The sequence below is a fragment of the Acomys russatus genome, chromosome 27 (assembly GCF_903995435.1).
Source record: "Acomys russatus chromosome 27, mAcoRus1.1, whole genome shotgun sequence".
Classification (NCBI taxonomy): domain Eukaryota; kingdom Metazoa; phylum Chordata; class Mammalia; order Rodentia; family Muridae; genus Acomys; species Acomys russatus.
Window position 1 is genome coordinate 9,913,157 of NC_067163.1, and position 13,143 is coordinate 9,926,299.

A 13,143-nucleotide genomic window follows, 5' to 3' on the forward strand; every position below is an offset into this window, starting at 1 on the left:
GCTGCTCAGATGTGTTGGTCAGTGCTTCTAACCAGAGTCCTATTGTGTTTATGATTGACTTTGAGATTATAATCTAAGATGATGCTCACTGAGATGAGAAAGGATGGTCACCATCATCCTCTCCACCAACACCATGATCATCATTATCCTAGTCACCATCATCACCATCAGTCACCATCACCACCACCATGATCATCACCATCACAGTCATCACCATCATTCCCATCAACACCATGATCATCACTATCACAGTCACCATCATCACCATCAGTCACCATCACCACCACCATGATCATCACCATCACAGTCATCACCATCATTCCCATAAACACCATGATCATCACCATCACAGTCACCATCATCACCATCAGTCACCATTATCACCACCATGATCATCACCATCAGTCACCATCATCACCACCATCAACACCATGATCATCACCATCAGTCACCATCATCACTGCCATCAACATGACCATCACTATTAGAATCACCATTATCATTCCCATCAACACCATGATCATCACTATCACAGTCACCATCATCACCATCAGTCACCATCATCACCACCATCAACACCATGATCATCACCATCACAGTCACATTGTCACCACAACTACCACCATTCTCACCACCATCATCATTATATTATTTACATTTCTCAGTCAAACAGGGAAGCCCAGGCTCAGTCAATCCAGGCGATAATTCCCTCCGTCATCATATCTCCCATTGAGTCTCTCTGATTTCTAATTTTCTTGTCAACACAAAGAGCAAAATTCATTCCACTAATGACTAAAAATATACAGTAGGCAGCATCTTCATAAGTTCATCATGGAGGATATAAACACCACAACTGACAAATATCAAATAAAGAACAGAGTCTTTGAAGGAAGATGCAAATATTTGTTATATCTAGGGATACAGGAAAACAAGTCCATGCTATCATGAATTTATTCAGCACATATTTTTCACAACTGACTAAATTTTCATAGTTGAGTATATGATTATTAAATATGTTGCAACTTGGTAGAGTGTTCCACGTAACCTGCAAACCTGACTTTCCTTCCATTTGTAATTTTGCAGAAACATAGGCTTTCTTCTATCACAGAAATAAAAACACCACCATAGGATCATTTTTCCCTTTCAGCTAACAGAGCACTTGCAGTAGTCCATCCCAATGGACTTGATTTGGTGTATGCAGCTCACTGCTAACATGGTTGACACCATTTTTGCACCAAAACCTAATTCTACCTCTCAAATTAAAAGAGTTGAAATTACAAATAATGAGTAGTTTCTCTAAAACTGACACATTTTCCCCAACTTCTGAATCTCATGGAGACAAGGAAGATACTTGTTTTTTTACTTGGGAAATGTTAGCTTCCATTTTTTAAAAAAGTTTTGTCATTTATTTACTTATGTGTGTGTGTGTGTGTGTGTGAGAGAGAGAGAGAGAGAGAGAGAGAGAGAGAGAGAGAGAGAGAGAGAGAGAGAGAGAGAGAGAGAGAGAGAGAGAGAGAGAGAGAGTCAGGTCAGGTTCTGTGTTTACGAGCCAAAGAACATAGGTGGTAGGAACTGAACATGGGTCTTCTGAAAAAGCAGTGTGCGTTCTTAATTTCTGAGCTATGTCTCCATCCCCTGGGCGTCAATTTTGTGGAGAGAGATTCTGGTTTCTTGTTGACTCTCTGAGCCAGGGGCAAATCAGCAAGGCCAGATGTTCCTTCCTCGGAGGCATTGATGCTGTGATGAGGCTGTTACCATGACTATAAAGTATCCCCACTGGTAGTTACAGGCCCCTCATCACGAATCTTCACTGCTTGTCTAATCATCCAGAGTGTGGAATATAATCGTCTTTTTATTTTCCTTTAACAGACTCTCCCTGCACCACACTCACGTGGGTAAGTACTTCTTATTACTGCATTTAGTTGGAGCACATTTAATTAGATTTGTAAAATTATGATTAGATACCTTTGGAGTGAAATAATTTAATCATCCCTGTCCTTCACATTCCCAGCTTACAGGGAGTCCTTGCGGACTGCCAGCAGTGTACACTGATGGGCGTGAAGGAAATGGGCTGAGTTCTGGAGCTACAGAAGCCCAAAGAACAAGACTATTAGCTCAGCAAATAATGAAATATTGAAGTTATGACTGCCCTTTTTAAAAATCTGTGCTTCATCTAGGTAATTCTCCGTGAGAGCATTTCTACAGGAGTGGGATTTAGGGGGAAGATACCTTCTCTGTGTCTTTTATAGTATTTTTATTTTTATTATGAGACCTTGCACGTGGACTTTTTCACCCATGTGTGTCTGATATGCAATTTCAGGCTGGCCCTGGAGAGTGGAAGCTGGGCTTTGTTGTTGTTTTCTCAAGCTTGGTTGCATTCAGACCGGATCTGAGGAGTTGGGAGGCCAGTCCTTCAGATGTTCAGTGTTGACTGGGGAGTGGAGAAATGGGGTGGAGAGATGCCAGTGGGTGGTACGCAAGAAACCAAGCTTTGTGGATGAGAGACATGGGCAACCTTTGAAACTATGCTCTGCGTTTTACTCACTGTCAGTGGATTTTATAACAGATTCAAGTATAAATGGCCTGGACATAATTCCTGGGACTAGCTGTCCAGACAGGCATTAAATAAATGCCTGTTTTAAAAACATTAGTTTTGCTGCTACTACCCAATGGCAGCACTTGAGCAAACACCAATAACTGAATCTAAAATAGCCTGTAGTTTGGGTAACGATGACAGAGCCATCCTTCTGCTCAGTTCCCAGGACACAGGCTATTGGTGCTACAAATGACTCTAATGAGTTTCCTCAAGAGCTTCTTGTTCCCAGAGAAGCCCCAAGGTCCCAGAGGCCTAGGTTCTCCTCGTCCTTCGAGCACAGTGGTGCATGGCTGGTGGAAATAGTTAACTGGGAGTGAGGGTCGGGTAGGTTGTTGTCACGGATGTATTGCTGCTGTCAGGTTGTGACTCATCCTCTTAAACTTCTGTCTCCTGTTTAAAAGTGGCAGACAAGCCCATGACCTCTGTGGCAGGTGCGGACCAGTACCCAGAGGGCTTGTTCCAGTCTGGTCTCCTGGTACATTTCTGTCTCCTGCCGATGACTCCACCTCAGTGTGGAGGCAGCCAAGTTCTCTGTCGCAAAGTAACTTGGAGCACTCTTTGTGTCTAGGAGGGTTCCAGGTTTTCCTGGGATTTTGATTGTTTACAGTAAAGGAGGAAAGGAAGGTAAGAAGCAATCCTGGGGGTACACACTGTAAGTATCAATAGCTTTTTAAAAAGACTGATTCATTATCTTTAGGTGTCATTTCAGTGTGTGTAAGTGGGGATATATTTGCCTATATATGCTGACAATACATGTGCAGTGCTTGAAGACATCAGAGGAGGTATTGGATCCCCTGGAACTTTATGGATGGTAGTGAGCTGCCATGTGGGTGCTGGGAACTGAAGCTTGTTCCTCTGGAAGAGCAACCAGTGTTCTTAACCTGTGGGCAAACTCTCTGGCCTGTACTTACTTCTGTCTTGAAACAGGATATCACTATATAGCCAAGGCTGGCCTTTAACTCACAGAGATCCATATGCCTCTATTTCCCATGTACTGGGATTAAAAGTTTTTTCTACCACATCTGGCAGGAGTGTTTATCACCTGATATTTCATCTATTAATCTACATCATACAATTGTTAAGCAAAGATAAAAAGCACTTCAGCCCTGCTTAGATACAATAAAATTAGCTTTAGAAATGTGGGATATGACTTTCTCACGTACTCTGGTGCCTCACATTTGACCATGTCCCCTGGACAGGGGGGGTGGGGGGTGGGGGGGGGCGGGGGACCTGGTGGCACTCAGAGGAAGGACAGCAGGTTACCAGGAAGAGACTTGATACCCTATGAGCATATATAGGGGGAGGTAATCCCCGTCAGGAGCAGTCATAGGGGAGGGGAATAAGGGGAAAATGGGAGGGAGGAAAGAATGGGAGGATACAAGGGATGGGATAACCATTGAGATGTAACAAGACTATATTAATAATAATAAAAGAAATATATCTGAGTGTATATGTATATTATTATATATGTGTATATCACACACACATACACATAGGTACACAATTATTACCAACATTTTTCTGACCAAGGGATAAAGGCTTGTGCTTATTCTGCCTGATTTCTTCAGCTAAAATTAAGTGAAGGAAACACAGCCCTTAGAGAAAAAATTATTTATTCACTTTACAACCTGATTATAGCCCCTCCTCTCCACTCCTCCCAGTTCCTCTCCCACCCTCTTGCACATGCCCCTTCTTCTGCTCCTCAGAGAAGGGGAGCCCCTCCTCACCAACCCACCCGAGCCCATCAAGTCCCATCAGGACTGAACATGTCCTCTTCCCCTGTGGCCTGGTGAGGGAGCCCCGCGAGGGGAAGTGATCGAAAAGAAGGCAACAGAATCCATATCAGAGACAGCCCTGCTAGGGCACCCACATGAAGCATGAGCTGGCCGCCGGCTAGATCTGTGTAGGGGGCCTAAGTCCAGTCTACACATGGTCCTTGGTTGGTAATTCAGCCTCGGCAAGCCCCTCCGGGCCCTGGTTAGCTGGCTCTGTTGGTATTCTTGTAGAGCTCCAGTTACCTCCATGTCCTTCTATCCTTCCTCCCACTTTCCCACAATACTCCCTACAAATTGCCAAATGTTTGGTTGTGAATCTCAGCATCTATTTCAATTCACTGGCAGTTGGAGGCTCTCAGGGGACCACTGTACTAGGCTCCCATCTGCAAGTATAGCAGAGTATCATTAATAGTGTCAGGGGTTGTCCTTCTTCCATTTGGTGTGTCTCAGGTTGAGCCAGGCATTGGTTGGACATTCCCTCTATCTCTGTTCCATCTTTATGCCTGCATATCTTGTAGGCAGAGTAAAATTTGGATTGAAGTTCTTGTGAGTGGGTTGGTTTTCCCCTCCCTTCACCAGGAGTCCTGTTTAGAGGGTGGCCTCTTCAGTCTCCATGACCCCTGCTCCTAGAAGTCTCAGCTACAGTCACCCTCATATCCATTTTCTGGCCCCATATTTATTATTTTAATTAAATAGAACTACATCATTTCCCCCTTTCCTTTGCTACCTCATGATTGACTCCTGTAAAAGTATTACTGTACACTGAAGATAGCTTCCTAGAAGTTGGACTACACTTTACAAAAGAAGTTGGTGCTTTCACTGGTAGCCAATGGTATGTATGAAAAGTCCATTTTAAATACACAAATTAATCAATGCCTCTAATTTCAATGAGCTCAAATATCATGTGAGAAATGGAGAGAAGAACCCACAGTGCCTCATGTTTTCACACTTATGATGAGTGCTATTACTAAATTCAGTCACAAGAATGTCTGCCCACAATGAGAATGGCAGCCAAAATAAGGTTGGGTGAGGTGAGTTACCACATTGTAGATTGCGATGGAATTAATTTGGATTTACTGGGCTCACATCCAGGATTACACAGCTCATTTTACGTGGTTGCAGTTGTCTCAATGGAAGTTGTTTGTGTTGTTAGGACAAAGGAGACCAGGTCCTCACAATACTGGTAAGAGTCTGCCTGCATTCTGGAGGCTAAACTCATCCCTGCCCCCAGCTAATGCAAGTCCCAGGGAAGTCTCCCATGACACCAAGCCCGACATGAACACTTACGTTTGCACATGGGTGGCTTTCCTCTGTTGCTCCACAGGCCGTCCTCTTGGCACACAGCAGTGGCTTGCTGACTGGCATCCAGCTTGAATCCTTCGTTACATTCATATGTCACTTTACTGTCTAAGGTGAACTCATTGCCTGTGAATGAGCCATTTCCTGGAGCCTCTGGAATTCCACAGGACACAGCTGAAAAGACAAGGAAGCAAACCTTGCTCATTCATACTGGGTTTCTTTAAATATTGTCTTTATTTTTCATCTCAGAGACAAATTTGTTAACTATGTTCTCCAGGTTTGTCAAAAGCACACACATTTTCAGAATTTTAAGGATGCAAAATATTCCTGAGAAACAACTAAAAACTTATTAAAAATGGTAGAAAGTGATTCACTGAAAACACTGTATCAAAGGGATATGGAGTATTAGATGATAACTCTCAATCAGGGTCAGGCTAGTCACAGCATGATTGTTTTGTTGTATGTTCCAGTTAGAATCACACATGCTGCTCAGGTGCCTTTGGGCAGGAGGATGAAGGGCATGGCATACCACTTCCTTACCATCCCAACAATGGCTATGCATGCCAAGATGCAAGGAATTAGCCATGAGTACACACTCACCCACCTCCCTTTCACCTCCACCTTTCCTAACTCCTTTCCTTCAACACACAGGAGGTCCTTTGAAAAGATGCTGTGCTTTGCCTGACATGCCCTTCATCTGCTCCTGTGTTGAGAATGTGGTCTCCATTGTGGAAATAAGGTGTGGTGGCTATCTTTAAGAGCTGGGGCTCCTCTGGAAGTTCTGAGAGCACTTGCATTTTTCTGGGTCCCAAGTTTGTATTCATGAGCTAATGAAGCTGTTGAAAGAGCAGTTCAGGCCTCTCTAAGTTCACTGGCTTCTTGACTCAGCATCTGATCAAATTCTTTCAAAAAAGCTTCTGCCATGATGTTTCCTGGGGTGTAGAGAACCCTACTGGTGATGGCACTGTGCCCCTATGGGTCAGATATACCTCTTTTCTTATAATTAATTCAGCCTTGGGAATCTTATTATATGAATACAAAGGAGACTGGTACAAAGGTAAGTAAACAGATTGCCTAAGGTCACTTGTGCATCTATTTGCATGAGAGCCAATATCTTCTGAATTACCTGGAAAGATTAAATTGATAAGTTGTCTTCTTACCAACGCACATACACACAATTGTACATATACACACACACATTTACAAACACACACACACTTATAAATGAACGAATGGCTATTTTTAGATGTCAAACTTGTAGAAAACTCAAGCTGTGAAATTTCTCATGTATTGGATTTTGCTTGTTTTTGACAATTTTATACCTGTACACAGTGTGCTAGATGTCTACCTATTACATTCTCATATTCTCTCCTCCCAACACCCACGGAAACTGTTCTTCACAGAACAGCCTCCTCCTCCTTCTCCTACTCTTCCTTCTCCTCATTTACTTCTTTGTCCTCCTCTTCTTCTTTTATTTTTTCTTTCTTTCTTTTTTGGTGAACCATTAAGTTTCACTGGGGTTAACATAAGTATAGGTGAGGGGATCTTTACTGGCATGGAAAGTTGCCAACTACTGAGTAAAATTACTCCCTTCTCCTAGCAACCATTAACTACCAATAATCTTGTAGCAAAGAATGAGATCTCACTAGCTCTTCTTCCATTCATTGTGAAATCTAATGGGGGACTCAATCTTGCGCAGGTCTTGGGCAGGCAGCCACAGCTGCGGTGGGTTCAATGGCCCCATCATGTCTGGGGGACAATGTCTCACAGAATTGCTCCCTACCCTACAGCTTTCACACTCTTCTGCCCTCTATTTCATGATTTCAACCATCTGAAATATCTGTGTTTCATGTAATATAATAGGAACACATCTGTGGGATACTAACACAAATGCCATACTTATGTGTAACCATCACTTTGGAAAAAGTGTTCAAAATAAGAACAATTAAAGTTTTTCCAAAGCCACTGTTTTGTCCAAGAAACATACCAGCAGACAAGCTATCCACCTGAAGCCTATGTAGCCTTTGAAAACAGTCATCTTTAATGAACCTAGAAGTGCCAGGTCTTTTGTGCTTTTTTTAAAAACTCTCTTTGTATCTCATTATGTTGCCATGTCTCCATTCCCCTCAATATAACTTGATTTCTCCAGATAACCATGTATTTACCCATCAGATCCCAACTTTCCTCCCTCTTACTTACTTATACTATGCTCATCCCCCACTTCCCTTAAGAGTCTTACTTGAGGGCAAGTATTGAATGAAGTGACATCTCCAGCAGGTTAAGTAGGAAAGATGACATCCCACAAGCTCATAGGAAATGCTCTCATAAAAGGGGTTTTTACCCAAGGGGCCAAGTCAGACAGGCATACAGACGATTCTGTTCAATCTAAAAGCTTTCAAATAAAAGTGAACTCTGCTCCGAAGGACTCCAGAGAATCTTCCCTATGTGATCTGTTCAGTAATGAGCAGTCTGCTTTGAGATTTGAACTACAGTTTGTATCCTCAGGAGAGTGCTCATTAAAGGAGCTGGGGTGAGGGGCACTGCTGACTCCCCATCCTTTGGTGACTTGCTTTCTGTGATTCTTTGTTCTGTTCAACCTGTGGGATCATATGGCTACGACTCTGAAGTTAAGTCACCATCGCCTTCCATATTTAAACCACTCGTTCAGAACAAGTTCTCCCACTCAATGGCTCTTCTGAAATGACCAACCACTGATTTAGGGCTTACTTAAATGAGCATCAGGGAAGACTTGATAGTGAATCCCTGAGAATCCTCCTGCCACCACCAACAGAAATGAAAAAGACATGAACCAAAATTCAGAGGTATGAAGCCTAACCTTGAGTGTTCAAAGAGCCAATGAGGCTCTTGGTCACATCACTTCCCTGAACTTCCACAGACAAGACTTTCCAATGGTACTGGTCACAGAGTCAGAGAATGGTATGAATGGAAAGTTCTAGTCCTCACATTACTATATATCAACATCTTGTTGGATGGACATTCACTGATAAAGCCCGAGACAGTGGGAGTGTATTCCCTGTTATTATCTCATTCAACTCTTAGCACATACCGAAAGCTAGAATCCATCACAACTGCATATTCTGAGGGATGGAGGTTTTAGAGCTACTATGCCCTTACCAGAATTCTTTTGTTGTTAAGAATTATTTTTATTTTGTGTGCACATATGTCTGTTTACCATGTATATACAAGGTAGCCATGGAGGCAAGAAGAATGTGTCAGATCTCCTGAAATTGGAGTTACAGATGCTTGTGAGTTACCATACTGGTGCTGGAAATCAAATCCCAACACTTGAAAGATCAGCCAGTTCTCTTAACCACTCCCTAGCCTCCCTTATCTGAATATTTATGCCCCATTCAAAGTTGTGACAGGGCTCAGATATCAGGTAGTAGACCCCTCTTGGTTACTGACCCCAGGGATACTACCTCCAAATGTACAGATTTAATTTCACGTCTAATGGCCATACAGCAGCAGCTCACCAATTAACTTACCAACAGGTTAAAAATAATTTTCAAAATGTAATAACAAAAACAAAGACCACAGTGCAAGTGATCATTTTTATTCATGTTCATACTCAGCATCAGTGGAGTGTGAGGCCCTAAAGGAAATCCACAGCAAGTGGAGAGAGAGAGAGAGAGAGAGAGAGACAGAGACAGAGACAGAGACAGAGACAGAGACAGAGACAGAGACAGAGACAGAGAGAGGTCCCGAGCCCAGTGCTGGCCTAATGTCATGCATTGCTTCTGCTTATCTGCCATGACAATGTGATGACAGGAATATACAAGGCTAGCCTGGAAACAGTGCTTGCCTTTGTTAAGAGGACTAAAGATCATTTCTCAGAGCAAAGACTGATGGAAGGAGCCAAGAGTGGGGTTAGAAGAACCTACATTAGACAGATGGGCAGACTAAAATCCGTGGGCAGTACAACAATAGTTGTCTATCCAGAAGGCTAGACCAGAACACAGCTGAGAAGACAGTCAGCTGTTCTAAACCTCTTGAAAACATTTAGCACAGGATATCCCAAGGATAAAAAGAAAAACAAACCGGGTATTATGGAACATAACAGGACAGAGATGACTCCAGTGGCACTGTGGAGAGTGAATGAGGAAGTCAGCAACAAAAGGGAAAAAAAAAAAAAAAACCTGGGGCATTCTACTAACACAAGGGACCTGCCTTTTAGAATTTTAGGAACAGAGAACAATTTTAACTTCCAGGTCTGTGGTGAGGGTTGGGCATTGTCTTTCAGTGGGACAAAATTTCTGCGTGAAAAAAGCATGCTGAAGTGAGATGGTGGTGATAGTCTCATTATGAATACACTTAATATCATTGATCTGGAAATTTATGCTATGTGTATTTTCCTATGACAGAAACATCTACAGGGCTCCTTTGACACAGTTACATGAGTGGAATGATAAAAGGCAGCTAGGGAACACTGGGTATTTTCATACAATATGTAATTAATCAACACTGATCATGTTCCTTCCTTTTTATTGACAATTCAAACAATGACTCAGGAAGGAACATTCAAACTAATGAATTCAAACTTTGTCTTTTTTTTTTCCCTTTAATTATGTGTCTGCCTGCACTTGTGTCTATGCACCATGTGTGTACCTGGTTTCTGGGAAAGCCACAAGAAAACAGCAGAGCCAATAGAACTGGGATTACAGACAGTTATAAATCATCGTGTGGGTGCAGGGAGTTGAACCTGTGTCCTCTGGAACAGACACTTAACTCTGGGTGCTGTCAACTGCTGGGTTATTTCTTTAGCCTACTGAACACAATTTTAGCATAATCAACTTTGTAGGACATAATAAATTCTCAAAATCACTTGCCTGAACATTTGTCTAGACTTTAATTTTAAAAAATTAGGGACTATAATGTGGACATAAGCAAGACTCCAAAATCTGAAAGGCTGCTGTGATTGACAGCACAACAGAGACAGACTCATGCAGAAAAGAGTGTCCTATACTCATTTCCTAATAGTCATTGCTATCAAATCATACTTTGTTTTGTTTTGTTTTGTTTTGTTCAGTAAAAAAAAGCTTTACTGATTCTTTTGGAAAATATAGTTACCATCCCCCGAGAATGCACAGAGTGAGTTTAAGCCACTAACTTAGGAACTCAATGAATGGGCGACAGCAGCTGTCCAGCTTGCTTTCAGAACAAAGGAGCAAAACTCCTCATTATGTTTTTCCTGTACCTGGAGGAATAAGCGTCTAGAAAGGGAAACTTCAAAGAAGAGTTTACTGTGTTTTTACTGAAGTCAGGTCTTAAGGCTGCAACGCTGCTCACTTCTCCTGTGAGTCAGGCCAGCTGCTGCCCAGTGGGACAAGGGTAGTGAATGTTGTCAGGTCAGAAGAGCATTCCCAGGATGTTGAGGAAACACATGTCGCTGGCCTGTTTCTGTTCATAAACCAAAGCAATAGATGTCTACTAGGAAACAACCACAAAAGAAGGGGAAATGGTGGCTACATATGAATATAGTGATGGACAGGTGATAGGGAGATAGATGGATGAACGGATGGATAGAGAGATGATAGGTAAATTGGTAAGGATGATATGTGGTAAGTAGATAAACCAAGACAGTGGATAGATAGATAGAGATAGATAATAGAGGGAGGTAGAGAGATGATTGATGATCTACAGATAGAAAGAAAACAGATAGGTAGACAGAGAGATGATAGATGATAGGAAGGTAGGAGACAATAGATACATAGATAAATAGATGATAATATATGACTGAATGATTGATAGGTAATCAATAGATGACATCAACACATAGATGGATATGCATAGTGGTTAATGAATAGTTAGTGAGTTAATGAATAGATGGGAGATGAATAAACAGGGTGGTTATGAATGTTCAGTGTAAGACAGGAAGCCTGATACCTTGAAAGCTTCTCAGGAAGAAATCTACAACTGAATTAAAATACAATGACAAAGTTGAAACTTCATACTAGTTAGTGGCAGAAAAGTGACCTAATGATACAATTCAACATTTAGGTCTCACAATTGATGGAAAAGAGTAGGGAGCAGTTTCCATTATTCCAAAGGCATTATACACCTGCCCTGTCAGATTCCCCCATAGATTACTTACTAAGTGAAGAAAATGAGCCCTGGAAAATCACCATTCCATTGCTTAATGAAAAAGAAACAATACGTGGCTCTCCAAATTCTGCAGTTGTTAGTGGACAACTGAAAGGCATGTGGGCTGAGGATGGCTGTCCTCCATCCCAGTCTGATGCCACAGTTTCTCTTAAAATAGGCCAAGTATGATTATCTAAACATGCGTGTTTCATTTAAATAGATGATGTATGTTCAGCTGAACATACATGTTCTCTTAAAGTAGTCAAAATGTGTTCAACTGGTGAGGCAATGTTAAGGGTGTAATTCAAGTTGCTAACAGGGAAGGAAGGACTGAAAAATGAAAGTGTAATGTTGCCTGGCTTGCCCAATGTCTAGTATCTTCTCTCTTGCCTTCTGTGTGCCCAGTGGAAAGCCTACCTGGCTTAGAGCACAAAGGCCATTGGCAGCCCACACCGTGACAGCCTCCACCCATCTCTGCATGGAACACTTAGAATAATGAGAGATCATCTGTGACCACAGAAAGGAAGTTATCAAAACTTTCTCTCCCTTCTTTTTATGCTACCACTACATTCAAATCCCTGCTGTACCCACTCAGCTTCGTGGGGCAGAAAACCCCATGCTCTAACCCCAGTGTCCCAAACGAAAATCTGCTTGTCTCAGGATGACCATTTTAGCTTCCTTGATTGTCAGCCTTCATTTGAGCTGCAGGAAGTGGCAGAGGCCATCAAGGAAATCCAGGTTTTGCGATTGAAAAGACAGAGGGGCAAAGGCATACCGTGGTTTGTATTGCTAGTTGATACAGTTAAGTTAATTGAGAGCGTGCATCAGTAAAAAGAGTTGAAGCAGTTGATATCACACTGATCAATGTTATGCAATGATTACATCATAATTTGTATTAATGTCACTGTAAGACCTGAGCAAGACTAGGCTCACCAACACTTCTTGAGAAGCTATAGGCAGCTCAAGGTTGCCGGAGGTGGGGGAATCATATTCCTCAGTCAAGTAGCCCTTGAAACATTGCCCTTGCTCAAATAGATACCTGCCCTGCTCACTAAGGTAAATCTAACATTATTTTTATGTATGAAAATGCTTTAAAAATCAATATATTAAATAATAAAAAGTATGTCAGTTTATTAACTGTCATATTTGTTATCATATACATATTTTATAATTATGAATTAATTTAAAAATTTTTTCTTTGAAAGTGTGTGTGTGCCCACACATGTGCGCACGCATGCATGCATGAGTGTACATGCATGTCTACTATGTTTATAGGCATCCCATGAGTGCAGTCCTGTGGAAGCCAGAAGAGGATCTGGGAGCCCTTGGAACTGGAGTTACAAAAAACTGTGAGCTACCATGTGGGTGCTA

At 42.0% G+C, this 13,143-nt stretch overlaps 1 protein-coding gene across 1 annotated transcript in view; it reads right to left on the minus strand.

Annotated features, from left to right (window-relative positions):
* Window positions 1-13,143, minus strand: part of Csmd1 (CUB and Sushi multiple domains 1) — a 1,555,368-nt gene that overhangs the window by 58,665 nt on the left and 1,483,560 nt on the right. Inside the window, exon 50 of the mRNA XM_051170014.1 lies at window positions 5,659-5,844. Coding sequence (XP_051025971.1) covers window positions 5,659-5,844 — 186 coding nt within the window. The remainder of the gene's footprint in view (window positions 1-5,658; window positions 5,845-13,143) is intronic.